A 15,000-nucleotide genomic window follows, 5' to 3' on the forward strand; every position below is an offset into this window, starting at 1 on the left:
CTGAAAAGCATATTGCATATCAATAAAACAGGCAGCGATGAAGTACTGTTACTACTTGAGTAGCAGTTTTTCAGTAAACAAGTTATACACCCACTCACTCGCTCACTTTTGTGCTCAGGTTCGGGCAAGCGGCGCCGGAAGCAGGACCAGTGCTGCGGCCACCTGAACTCGCTCTCGGCCATCAAGTACGCCATCGTCTCCCTCTACATCCTGGTCCTGCTCACCATCTTCGGCCTGTGCCTGGCAGGTAGGACGCTGCGGCTTGGAAAGATACGTATCACAATAGATCTTGATAATAATAATAATAGATTCAATATGAGATCCCTACAATGCTCTTCTGGTGTGACATGGGTCACTGTACAGTGTTGGAATGTGTTCATCACACGGCTCTGTGGAGTACTCGATTCTCATTGGCCAATAGCGGCACTCTGCCGTCAGTTATTTCCGAATAATGACCTGCGATGTTGAACTTGAACTTGAACTAATTATGATTGTTGTCACGCAACCACTTAGATATCTGCGCTTGTGACTCTACATAGGAACAGAAATGGGAAGAAGAGGTGAATGCGGATATGTCCAATTCCGCAGGAATCACAATAGGTTTGTTATATGTACGGCAAAGTCAATAGTTTATGTTGTTGCAGCGTTAGCTACGTTGCTGTGGACTATTTTTCGTAAGTGGAAGTTCTTCAATTTGGCATACTAGTTCAAGAATCATTTCAAATCAATATTCCATCTCAATGTATCCGTGTGTTTAATAAGTAGCCGTGTACAATAAGCGGGATACTGGGCAGGCAGACGGTCATTATTGCAAAAGAACCATCTCCAGGGGGATGAGAACCCTATTCCTGATCACCCCGTCAGGGGTTCTTTTGCGATGATGACCGGCGGGCTGCACATTATCCCCTTACTTATTATCCAGAGAGAGATCAGTGCTACTGTTTTGAGAATTGGTATAGTGTTGTGAAAAAAACAAATCCAGATTCTCAAGGGCAGCAATGATGTCTTACATGCGTACGAGGGTATGTGCCCCGTCTGGGCGTACGTCGACCGGTGTTGACTGAAAATAGTCAGAAATACCCTGTTTCTAAGTTTTGCTTGAAATGAAAACATTTTCGATATTTTGAATGACAGGTAATTAATGACATGGTACGTGGCAGGCTAACTAAATACGTCAACGTCAAACGCACAATTTTGGCACCGAGGCAGCGACAGGTTAGTTTTATAGGCTGTAGTAGGCTGTACTCAGAAGAAACGGCTCTGGTCCATATTTAGGCAGGGCCGATGTGACTTTCGATGTCCAGAAAAGAAAGAACGGATTCAGAGGGAAATCAACAAGAAGGTTTCAATCAAACACATAAAGCGGATACATACCAGCGACTGTGAGAGAGAGAGAGAGAGAGAGAGAGAGCTGTGCATCTCTAGTTTCCTCAGATCTGCAAAGTCGATGACATCAGCCGTCCCTCAGGATTGACAAGCTGTGAAACACTTCTGCAGTTAGGATTTCACACACACACACACGCAGGCACGCACGCACACACAAACAGCTCTAGTGATCAGACTAATGTGCCAGCAAGTATTGAATTACTGTCAGTAATGTACCTCTTCTGTGCAAATTCTTCAAAATTTGTTATTTTGTACCCTAAACCCGGTAACGCAAACTTTTCAGTTTCACTCTCCGTCAAGTCACTCGCCGAGATGCTTCCTGGACAGGTTGATGGTAAGGGGATTCGAGGGCTGAGTTGTTTAAGGTTTCATCCATCCATGTTTTGTTTAATTTTTTTTGTTGCTGGGATTGGAAACTTCTTTTTTTTTTTTTTTTTTTTTTGCGAAACTGTCCAAAGTCAGCCTTAGCGCTTAAGTCCACATCATCCCGCTGGCCTACTCTGCTACCCTACTTTCCACTCAAATAAACCAGGGTGCCATAAGCAAGGCAGCCAAAACAAGATGGATGAAGCGATGCTGTTGCCATCATGCAAGGAGATCACAAAGAAGCTTGCGTGAGACATTTACATTGGGCAGCGTCTCAGGAGGTGGAGGCGGTCGTAATCGGAAGATTGAGGGTTCGGTCCCTGGCTCCTCCGGTAGCATGCTGAAGTGTCCTTGAGCAAGACACTTAACCCCCCCCCCCCCCCCCCCGAACTACTCCTGATGAGCCTTGCATGGCTGCTTCCGTGGGTATATGAATCAGTTGCAATAAGTAAGTCGATTCAGACAAAAGCGTCTGCTGAAAGACGTAATGTGACGTGCATTGTTGCACTGGCGCTGAAACTCAAATGATACTCACACTTGGTATTGAATGCCACACATTGACTTGATGCCCAATACTATTGTTCAGATTTGGCTTGTATTAAAAAAATACAGTCAAATTCTGATACTCACGTTTGGTTGTTTATCAACCTGCCATTACAATTTCGCAATAAAGGTTGGAGTTGAATTTTTCACCTACACCCATCTATAACCATGACATACCTTTGAAGTACTACACAGCTGCTAGGAATCAATAGGCCTCTTGGGGCTTCATATGGTATTGTAAAAAAAATGTATACATGTATTACATGTATACAGAACCTTTTTAAAAAAAAATCTTTTCTTGGGCTGTTGTCTTGCTATGACATGTAACTGGATTTTCATCGTGCACATTCTGCACCAAGGTCTCTCTCCACACACACACACACACACACACACACACACACACTCACACACACACACACACACACACACACACACACACACACACACACACACACACACACACACACACACACACACACACACACAATGAAGCATGCATATACAGACAAGTAGACATCCCCATGGACACTTTCTTTATCTCACACACATAAATGCACAAAAAACCAGCAGTCTTCACACGCACACACACATACACACACACACACACCTCAGAGTCGGATCTCCACGGAGATGTGCTCATACATCAGAACCTGAGAGAGACGTGCTTTAAACAAAGTCATGATCCGCCTTAAGGTCTCGGCACTTGTGAGAAAAGAACATTAATCATAACTGTAGTTCCATTACAGTCACAGTCTTCACGGCACACATGGACATGTTACCAAGTAACCAGAACCGATCAAGACTTAAGTTGAAAACATCAAAGATGAGAATGAACAAAGGATTCTATTATAAATAAATGAAAATAGTCACAAGCGCTTTGTGTCACAAAGCACGATGCTGTGACTTTTCAGGCTAGCTGGCTGTGGCAGGCTGTGTTGAGTTGGGACGATTTGCTGACTCTCTTGTACTGTAAGCATGTAAGCGCTACAAGTCCAGAGTCCCGCCTGTCCCGCCTGCTGGTGCTCGTTACAAAGGACGTCGAACTCCAACAATGATATTTTGATTTTTGAGTAATGGAAACCAGCTTAAAGTCTTGTTATTTCATCTCACTTTTGCTCGTGACGCAATGGCCTCAGAAAAAAAAAAAAATACGCAACCTCTTCAGGGTTACACCGCTGTAATTGTTTTTCCGAGTCGATTTGGAAACCCCCCACTGGCTGGAGCGATGCCACAGTGGCCTAATGGCCCATCCGGCCCAGAGTGTGTGCGTGCGTGTGCGTGCGTGTGCGTGCGTGCGTGCGTCCATAGGTGTTTACAAGTGGCTGTGTGGAGATAGAGCAGAGAGATGGAAAGAGATTGAGATAAAAAGAGAAAAGTTGAAGTTTGGAGATGGGGAAGTCCTGAGAGAAAGAGCGTGAGAAGCAGAAGAGGGAAGGAGCTTGAGGAGTTCTCAGAGCTGCTGAGGACCAAAGCAGAAGGTTCTCGGAGGGAACCCACCGTCGGTTCCATTTTCAATTTCATTTTGAAGCGCCCCTCCCTCTGAGCCCGTTTCTAACCACGTACCTCACGTTATTAAATAGACCTGTGTGTATTCCCACAGCCTGGAATCCCAACATCTCCAGGCAGAGAGATGCAATTAAGGGGAGTTTTTTCTTTTGGAGGAGCTTAATGCTGTCACAGAGGTATTTGGTTATTTAGGGCTTTTGTGATGAGTTTGTTGCAGACGGGAATCAGGAAAAAAGAGCTGTTTGAACAGCCTGTGAAATGAAATGTTGGACGCCTGAAATCCCAGCAGGCCCGGCTTGCATTTTAGAAAGAGATTTGTTTCCTTCGTAGAATAGCCCCCCCCCCCACCCCCCTGTTCCCCTGCACGTGAGCCCAGTCTCTAGCCGTAACTTTGGGCACGTTATCGGAATTCATCTGAGGTTGTGAGGGAGGAACCGCACAGTCCTTGGCCTGTCGGTGCATCCGCGTCGCACTAGTGATATACAGCCACGGCTGTGTCAGCAAATCTGGAGGTAAATCTCGGCTTTGGACGGGAGATAGGGAAGAATTCCACGAGGGCAGGGCAGATGGGATGGAAGATCTTCTTGGTGAAGACCCAGGGTATCCGTCTATCCGTGCGTTTCACAGGCTCATCTCTACCAAGTCAGGCCACCGTGGTAAGGAGGGGGGAGTACAGTAATCTGGGCCGGAGGGGTTGAGTATGTGGTGGGGCCTCCACAAGTTGAAATCAAGTTTCCACTGTTTTGAACTTCGAAAAACACCTTATGTAAATCTCTCTTTCGAATGCCTTTTTTAGGCTTAGATATTGTACTGCCCCATTGTACTGCATTTAGCATCCTGAGAAGTTGCAGCAGAGTTTCTCAATAGTAAAGCCTTCAGTCAGGTCATAAATTATGGGAACCAACATTTTTATAAGGTCTGGGTGGAAATATCATGTGTATGGGGGTAGGAGGAGTGCTTTAAAGGTGCAAATTTCCACTATGTTCATTATTGTTTAAAATGGGAAGGCCAATTCTCTTCAAATCTTTATCTTTTTCTTATCTTTATTCATCAGAGTGCCAAAGTCCAAAGACTAGTGATGAGATTCTACTAGAGCCATCGACTGGGACACTGGTTTGAACAGCTTGTTCAATCTAACCTTTGACACTCAATCAAGCCGTATTCTAGTGTAGCCTCAACGGGTCTGAATGCTTGGCTTGTTTTTTTGTTCCTCGTTTTCCACCTGACAATCATATTTAAGGAACAACTACAGAGCAATTGCAGAATGTAGCTGTTCCTTGTGACAGACTTGGTTCCCAGTCACAAAGGACCACTTTGTTTGGCGTGCAAAAGTTTCTTTCAAATGTTGTGTTTTCATTAATTGTAGTTGCGAAATATTCAGGAATATAAGCTCAAACTTATCACAAAGAGGACTGCGACCAACTGCTTCCTCCTTGCTGGCTGTCCAATGTTGGGTGAACTTCTGCTACATCAGTGTTTCTCAAATGGGGGTCCTTGTACCCCAAGGGGTAATGCAGGAGGTACTCAGAAAAATGAAAATACATTTGTTGAAAAATATTGGTTTTGTACAGTATAATGTTCAAAAAAACACATACTGTACAACACACATAGAGTACATACTACCTCTCTCCCCATGCCAGTGAAGGGGGTACTGAAAAAAGATCTTAGAGGGGGTACACTATGAAAAACACTTTGACTGTTGACTTTCACCGTGCTAGATTTCACCTCCCAGGAGAAATGGTGGTTGATTTTGGAAGCAGCTATATTATATGTTCTAACTCTCGGCTGATAAATCCCAGCGTGTAACCAAAATCATGTGGAGCCCACACACATACGTGAGAAAAACTCACTTGTAATGTAAAGTGTGTTAATATAATATTCAAATTTTCATATGTGTCTCTACGTTCCACGACCGCCTGGGTTTGATCGAGTGTATGTGTGTTTGTGTCGGCCAACAGACGTGACAGACTTATTGCTTTACACAACCCGGGGAAAGGTGTGTGTGTGTGTGTGTGTGTGTGTGTGTGTGTGTGTGTGTGTGTGTGTGTGTGTGTGTGTGTGTGTGTGTGTGTGTGTGTGTGTGTGTGTGTGTGTGTGTGTGTGTGTGTATGTGGGTGTGGGTGGGTGGGTGGGTGGGTGTGGGTGTGGGTGGCGTGATAGGGGAGGAGAGGGAATTACTGTCAAGAGGGAAAACCGGGCCTCTCGAAGAAAAGGTCACAGCTGAGCACAGCGCCAAGTGTAGTAAAAGTGTTTAGGGAAGAGTTAGTGGGACAGAGATGGGGGCAGAAAGCAGACAGAGAGGGCCATCAATCACGGTTATTTTGTACTTTGGCCTGACTTTTCACTTTCATTAAGTTCGTTCACCTTTTAAAAGACAGCGTGAAGCCGTAAACAATTGCCAAATTTCTCAATTTTTCAGGAACATTCGTCCTGTTATTTATTTTCGCCCCGTTATATCAAATCTTGCATTTGGTTTCATATGTTGGCATGGTTACATAATCGACAAATGGCTTTTTATGACTTTTCACAGTTCAAGTATTTTCTTTATAGCTATAAAGAAACGTCATCAGTTATAGCTTGGACTATGTTCATAAGTAAATTATCATTAAATTCTATTTCGAGAATATCCAGAATTTCAGTGGCTTCATCATTATAATAATAGTTATGGATTCATCTACAAATGCCAGCAAACGTCAGAGTTCTATGTGTTTGTACATTTTTGGAGAGTTTTTTCCAAAACTCATTCTATTCCAATTCTACGTCTACATGATAATGAAATGGTCAATCTTTATAGTATCACACTAATCAGTTGTGTTTTATTTTAATGACGCCATTTCTTTGAAGAATATAATCATCTGAGTGGATCTGTTTTCTCACATTTCGTAATTTGTTTCGTCATTACATTTACTCATAATTAGGTACACGATGTCTTTAGGTTCTTTTTTAGTTCTTCACTGTTAATCCTGAAGTTAGTACCAACTTGTCCAATATTAGTACCGAGTTTTATATACATTTTTATCAGTTTATCAGAGTCAATGGTAATCTATCTAATATAATGGTGAGCTATGTCACAGTTAAACAGTTGGTGTTAGGTTAGGTATGGTTACGTTTAGGTATAAGTTTGTACTGTATGTGGTTAAGGACAGGATAAGCATAGGGGTGGATGGGTTTCTCAGTGAAATGCATCCAAATGTCCAAGAGTCCCCATCCTCCCCAATGTGCAGACTCGTTGACTAGTTGTGATGTCACACGTTTTGACTTAAGTATCAATTTAAAGGCTCAAATGATATAGAGTTGATCCTGAGTGGAGTGTTAACTTTGGACTATCCACCATCCACTTCCCTCTGCACCTGGATATCGTTGTTGGAATAACGCCGCCTTTGTGTTTGAACATTCTACAAATGCCCCTTTAAACCACAGCTTGGCTAATACAAGGTATTTTTTTATTTGAAATGGAGGTGTGTGTTGACATTGCGGGGGGCGGGGGCGGTTTCCAGGGAGGTGAACTCTGAGGACTGTGAACTCCGTGCTGGAGGTGGTTGCGGGGCGGGGTGCTCACCTTTCTCCCTCTCTTGGTGTTTCTCGTCAGGAATCAGATTTTTTTGGCCCCACTCTCCCGCTTTCACACTCAGCCGCGTGTGACTGAATAGTCGTTACTGCTGAGAGATTGATGAATTGCTCGGTCTGAATAACAGGGCGTTCCCAAACTGTCGTAATGTACTGTAGTAGTTTAGTAATTTGGTTTTCTGTTTTTGCCCTACGCCCATTGGGATCTGGGGATTTGAAAGCACATTCCTCTCACTCACGTGAGCGTCTCACGTCATCGTCATCATAAATATAACCCAATTCTAACCAACACAATATGATGGAATCAAGTATACAGTATGTATTTGATTAAATTGGCCCAATGGCACCAATCACTCTTTTGGAATTCATCAGAAAAGCTTTCATGAGTTCTGATGTGGGTTTTATTTTCAGTCTTTGTGCTATGGATCTGTGTAATGACAAAAGAGTTGAGACCTCACCTCACCCCACCCAACTCTAGCCCTGCTGTATGTAGCCTCGCTGTCACCGGAATAGCCTTTCTTTCTACCAGTCATGAATCTTGAATCTTAAATCTACTAAACATTGCAGTGAACAGTGGACTTTCAAAAGCAGGCTTATTCCCAAACCTCTTAATTCAACAAATGCCTGGCTGATTTCTACTTATGTGATTTTCTCTGCTCCAAGGATTTTTTTTTTTTCGTCCCCAGTCGCCACGGGGCCTCCACCCTTCGTCGATTTTGAACTAACCAAACCCAATTACCAATTATTTGTCTGGCAGTTGTAATAATTTGGGAGAACTTCCTTTTGTCCTCGCCACACACCCCACACCTCCTTGCGCGCGCCAGTTACTTCAGTTTGCTTGATGAGCTTTCCTTTACTTGCTCCAACCGCGGATGAGGAGCACCTCCGAGACCGGGCGACCTGCGTGGCGTTGTTTACCGTGTAGGTGCATCTGTGTCATGGCTTCCAGTCGGAACAAACAAACATGTTGCCAGAAACGTAGAGCTCCGTGTTTGCAAGGGCTGCGCTCGTTTTTTCCCTTGGCCCGTTTCGGCCGCTGGAAAAAGTGACAATGCCGTAGTTCGCAAATTAACAAATCTTCTCGTAGCCATACGACCTCTTCAAACTAGAGTTGTTTTCCGTCCTTTCCCGTTGAACGGTAACAGCTCTGTATACTGGCAGACAGCAACGCAAAGTGTCTGTAATTGGACTCAGGAACCACGGAACAAATTAGGGGGGGGGTTCTGTTTTGGGGTTCGCGGCCCTCGCAACAATCCAGGTTTATATTTAATGCGTGTAGTTCTAGTTTGATCTTCCGTTCACGAACGGAAGATTTCCCAATTACACTGAAGCTGACCTCATCGGGCCGGGAGGCACACGCAGGAGGAACAAACTTGATATCTGTGAACTATTTATTCGGTCCTTCTGAACCGCAGGTTTTTTTATTTTTTATTTATTTTTTATTTTTCTGGTTAAGCTGTTTCCTTCGCTGTAGTCTTCTCTAGTTTGAGTATTTTGAATCCTCTTTGCAGGCAATAGAGACATCCTAATTGTGCTAATATTACAGTGTGGCAGTGGGACACGGGCATGGGCAGAGGAAATGGACATAACAGACAAACCCAACATACGATAACCACAAGCTTAAGTTGTTTTTTTTGCATTTCATTTTCTTTGAGCTTATTAAGAAACATATATACTCGTTTATAACATGATATAAGAAAAGAAAACAAAAAATGACAACGTCAATCTGGACCATATGTCTCGATGAGTTTATCTGTAAAAAAAAAACATCCGAAAGGGAGATTTTTTAAAAACCACAAAGCAAAAGCTACACGCCGAATGACTTTAAAGGCGAAACCTCTACTCCTCCGCGCGCCCTCATGAAAACAGTCCTTAGTTTTATGCACTTGTGGTTGGGTTGCGTCTACTTTTGGAGTGTTTGTGTGGACATGGGTGAGAAGGCTCATATGGGTCGCGTCAAAGCCCTTCCTCAAACACGTGTTGCCTGGCAACGGGGCGGTTCACGTCCTTGAACCTACACAATTTCCCCTGGAACGTAAGAGACACACTATTACATACACACACACACACACATTCACACAGACCTAAACATGCGCTTCTCACGCCGAGCAGAGCCCATGCTTAACAACAAAGACGTCACATGTATGCACACATACGTGCAGAGACCTGAAATCCCCTCCTGGGAATATTAGGAATTTCCTAATGAGCGTATTGAATTACGTTTTTGAGACTCATACGAGTGAGTGGCAGCATACAGAGTTTTGATATTTAGGTAGGAAACCTGTACTGTAAAATGTTCTACAAAATCCCCATTTCACTTTGAGATAAACCTGCCCTCTTCAGTACGTCAGAGGACGTACCCCCCCCCCACACACACACACAACATCAAACGCAGATCCTCCTACAGAAGACTTCCATCCCATTAAGGCAGTCACACACACTTTTTTTGTCTTCAGCTACGTTCACACTGCAGGATAAAGTGGTCAAAATCAGATTACTTTGGACATATGTTTTTTTCACGACTTCATGGAATCCCATTACATTCCCCTTACACATGGAGGAAAACAAATACATTAAATACATCGACAATAAAAGAGTATTCGGGTCATGTAAAAAAAAAGTACCCCTGTGTTTCGAGAATAAGCTCGGAATTCCGCTCCTGACTTCGGGGACCGGCGAGCAGAGCAAGGCGCGCCCACACCTGCACCACGGCCGCCAGCCACCATTAAGCAGCGTACACAGCGCGGGGAGGGAAAATAAATAATAGATAGATAAATAGATAAATAGACCGAGTGGGGGACCATGCTCTCCGCATTTTATAAATAGCGCCAGATCAAAAATAGTGTGTTTGTGTGTGTGTGTGTGTGTGTGTGTGTGTGTGTGTGGGTGTGCGTGTGTGTGCGTGTCATCTGAGTGTGCGATCGGGGCACAATTTGCACACATTGTGTTGTTATTTTAACGTGTATTTTATTTTTCTAAACTTCCATATTGGACGAAACAAAAGAAGCACCGTGCCCCTGTTTGGATTTAAAGATTTAATCCGGGAGCTTGAGCCGAGGTGCACGGTCCCAGGCTGCCCGACAACCACCGGGCCGCGGTGCATTTGCCTGCTTTGTTTACTCCTGTACAACAGCGTGCTGCGTGTGACGTCTTTGTTACTCCTACGCACGCAGGTCAGTTCAGGACTGTGACCGTTCACACTGGAATCTGATATTGGCCTCATTTAAAAAATAATGCGAACAGCCAAACCAAAAAATCGGATCTGAGCAATAAATCCAAATTGAGCACTCAGGCTCGCAGTGTGAACGTAGCCTTTGTTGCCCTTGCATGATGGATTGTGGCAAAGCCGCTCCCCTGTTCCTGTTGAGTCCATTAGCGAGAGCACTCCACCTGCTTACTTAGTGAACAAAGTTGTTCGGGATAATGGAAGAAATGGAGAAACGGAGTAAAGGTCCGCAGAGATAGTTCATGCAAATGGAATCAAATGTGTCCATGCCCTCATGGGGGGTCTGTATAAAGGATAGGTTCACCATTTTTCAACCCAGGCCTTACAGGAACTTACAAAGGCGCATTGGAGACTGTCCTTCAACATTACCCAAATCTTGCTCTGTAAAAAAAAACGGTGTTGCCAATTTTGAAAAGCCACAAGTGACTGCCTACTGTACTACGTCACTCATGACTATATTAAGTAAAAAAATATATTTTATAATCATGATGTGTAGATACAATATTCATAGCATTATGAGCAGTGCTCTAATTAAAAAAACAAACTAAAAAACAGTTCATCTACAGACAGAAAAATAAATCCTTTAAGTGACAATAAAAGTGAGTAGCATATTTTGACATGATTTAACATCAATTTAACATAAAATGTCAACTTTCAAAAAGTGTAGTTTGAAATAACTGTGACAAATTAACTGCATTTTAAACGATATTCATTTATATCACCTTTAAATGCTAAAACTAGATCAAATTTAGACAAAAAATATATTCTATACCTCTAATGTCTGAATAATAACCAAGTGGGTCCCATCATTTATAATTGTTTGTAGCACGACCTTGTTGAATTCTTTACTTTTGAGAAACTTACCCCTCTGCTGCATATTCTCTTAAGCCTTAAACAGTCAAATCTCCTTTTTGACGGAGAGTTTGAAACCTCTTTCGTCCAAAGGGGGACTCAAGCTCGTCACTCACTGCTTGTTATGTGACGGGAGCGATGACGATCAGAGCCCACTTGTCAAACTAAAACGAGTCACGTATACTGTGATATACGTACACTGACATAAACGCGACTGGTATTCCTCAAATAAAACCGTCTGCCTGCGCTGACGCAGTCCTCTCCGAATTGAGCAAAAACGCCGAAACGGGTTCTCTCAGACTTACGAAGAAAAGTGGATTCCAAGAATAAGTGAACCGTGTTTACGCCTCCCGCATTCACGCCGACACAAATCCTTGCGCAGTTTACACAGCGAGGCACACACTGTACACACTTAAGTCCTCAGACGCCAGGGACTTTGGCGGCTTTGGTTGCGGCAAGAGGAGTTGATGTTGAAAGAGGTGAAGATGAAGGGAAATTAAAGATTGAGGCAGGGGAAGAAAGACTGTTACAAGAGACGCTTTCAACCACAGTGTGGAAAATACATATTTGCATCGACCCGTTTGTCTTTGGTGGTTCGCCATGTTGACTCGCGGCCTTTTCATGAACTGTAGTTTACGGCTCTCTTTCATGTTTTTGCGGTTTCTAGTGTTCTGTGGGTGTTTGTGCTTTTCTGATAAAGGCGTGAGTCTGGCTAGACTTCTAACCCAAACTCTGTTGCTTTTCACATGAAGCTACAACAGAGGCCTAAGGTTTTTTTTTTTTTTATATTGGGCTTAAGGGTTGAAATGGGCTGTAAAACAAAACACGCTTTTATGACCAGGTTTACATACTCCTTTTAATTATCTGTACGTTTACGGGCGCTATAAACCGTGTGTTGCATGCGTGTGATGCTGCGCCTTCGGATAATTGAGAGCACAACAACGCTGTTTTCGTCCAATAACTGGCTTTTCAGGTAGTTAGTAAACATAGCAGCACGATAGTGTCAAGCTTGTTTGTAAGAAAGGAAAATGTGTAAATGAGTGCACACGCGGCACGCTGATGTCATTTCGGCGATTTGGAGCGGCATTGTAGTTACACAACTGGAAAGAGCATGTGTTTCCAGCCGCCATCGTGTTTGGCTTCGAGAGGAGTACGACTTATTCCGCCGATACTCTCCATTTAAATTCCCTCAGCATCGCTGCAGGAAGCACGCCGTTAACCAGACACGAAGGGGAAGTAAGGGGGGACGGTGGTGGTGGTGGTGGGGGGTTGGAGAGAACAGGTGCTTTTTTCTCACATACACACACACAAACACTTCAGCCGAGTCAGCCCCGCTTTGATCTCTGACATGCCAAACGATACCCAGGGTTTGAAAAAGAAATCAGAGCGGCCCGCTGAGGCTACCGTACAGCTGGGAATTCAACCCCACACCGCCATGACCACCCAGCCGCCGAGAAGCCTGACCAGCCTGACTAGCCTGACTTTGTAAAATATGTATACTTTGACTTGGGTTTAGACATGAGACTTAAAATAAGTAAAGCAGTTAGTAGTAGTGTTAACCGACGTCTTGCCTTCACAATGCATTGTGGGATACGCTCGCCAGCATAATGTGCGTTGTTTACATACTGATGATGATGTTTCACCAGATGTAGTGCGTCATCCAGGTCCTTTTGGCATACTGTTTGAGCGTACTATGGTTTCAGACATACTAAACACTAATTTAGTACTCTAGTATCTTCACATACTCCATTGCACACACTTGAATTATCAAAAAAAAAAATTCTAGGTGATAAGGCCATAAGCAACACCACACCATTTGGGCTGATCTCCATTGTAAGTCACATTTGTTTATTTACCTTTCTCAAAGCAATGTCAAGGTCAACTGGTATTGAACCTGTTAACTCCTAAAACCTTATCCCTTACACTTACAAGCCATAATTTTGTAAACATACCGCTCACGGTGTGGACTTTTGACATCCTAACCTCAACCCGTGCATTCTACGGGGTGGGCCTTAAATCTTTATTTTTCGATTTGACCGGCCTTTCCCTTTTCCCAGGGAGACAGGAAGTGGCGACTTCCTTTTTAATTTCCTGCTCTTCTCCACTTACCCAGCACTGAGTTAAAGCCTTAATGTATCTGTGTCTCTAATGCAGTGTCCTCACTACATGACTTGGGCTAGATTCCGGAGCTTTTCGATTCCGACTCCACAACAGAAGCATCTAATACCCCTTTCCATCCACCATTTGTCATCAGTGGGAAAGGTAACACCCGGGTTTCAGTCCTGGGACAAATGACCCTGCAGTAGATACAGGTTTTTATCGGCTCCAGCTCCGATCAGCTCTGATGTGAACAGGACACCCGGGTCGACCCGCTAATTTTAGCCCCTTTACCTGTGCGATGTGACACACGTTGAAGTTCCGGATGTTGGCGCATAAATAGACAGGAATATCTGTGTATCATTCCATCATTTCGTATCCAATTTAGAATCCAAAATCATTTACTATTATTGAGTTATTTACTTTTTTCCCGCATGGGGGACCATGAAATGTTTTGAGTGTGGGGATCCCTCCGTGGGGACCGCAGCAGAGAACCCCTACGCTCCCCGCCGGGCCCCGAGCCACTCCAGCACCGCCTTGAAAGCTGCTGAAAGACGTCGTGCGCACATCGGCTTCTACTGTCGTTTTGGGTCGTTCACGAACAATCCGATTCTTTTGAACAGCTCAAAATCCTTTTTTTTTGTTTTTACAAGTTTTAGAGTTTTATGTTTGTTTTATGTTTATGTTCTTTTAAGTTGCTGTCTCCTCTACTGTTTTGTTCCCAATCACACTGGCACCATGACACGCCCCTTTTCTGGCACGTTTGTGACGTCCAACGTGACACACCAGAAATAAACGGCATTTCTCCTGGCAATTGGAAAGGTGTCAGTTGCCTATTTTAGCGGTTAATCCGGTGTTTTTCAACCGCACTAGTGTGCCGTGAGAGCTCGGCAAATCGTTGGCGAGTTTTGCAACACTGGCTATTTGTAGGCCATAATAATAACCACAAGGTCTATGGGATTGTGATGTTTTTAGTGGTTAACAGGATAGCAGGGTACCGTCTGATTATTTCATTGAAAGAAGTGTGCCGTGGCAGAGGAAAGGTTGGGAAACACTTAACAGTTCACTGGATAGTCTCAAAGCTGTTTCTCTCCGTCTAAAATCACAAACTGGAGGCGACAACCGTTTTTCACATTAAAATAGGTATGTCTGAAATTGAATTTGATGTCTGACGATGAGATGTGTGGGCACCGGCGGGGAATGGGAAGTGGGGAGCCACGGTGACCGACAAAAACAATGGCTGGAATTGGAAGTGTCAATAATTGTCAAAGTAGATGGCGGTTCTGGTGCCGGTGTCGGGCAGGAGATTTAGGCAATTATAAATGAAATATTCTATTAATCATCAATCTACAAGAGAGATGTTGTTCTCTTCATCGTTTGAATTTCATTCTTATTCACCCTGGGAGTCTCTCCTACATCTCCACTTGGCCAAAAGGACTCTTTCTTGTTCTTTTTTT

At 43.8% G+C, this 15,000-nt stretch overlaps 1 protein-coding gene across 3 annotated transcripts in view; it reads left to right on the top strand.

Moving 5' to 3' along the window:
- The window catches only part of scara5 (scavenger receptor class A, member 5 (putative)), a 69,253-nt gene that overhangs the window by 6,828 nt on the left and 47,425 nt on the right, over positions 1-15,000 (top strand). For all 3 annotated transcript variants that reach the window (XM_079996837.1, XM_079996838.1, XM_079996836.1), the window contains exon 3: positions 119-247. In XM_079996837.1, the coding sequence (XP_079852963.1) occupies positions 119-247 (129 nt within the window). The remainder of the gene's footprint in view (positions 1-118; positions 248-15,000) is intronic.

Source organism: Zeus faber (genome assembly GCF_960531495.2).
Source record: "Zeus faber genome assembly, chromosome: 2".
Lineage (NCBI taxonomy): Eukaryota > Metazoa > Chordata > Actinopteri > Zeiformes > Zeidae > Zeus > Zeus faber.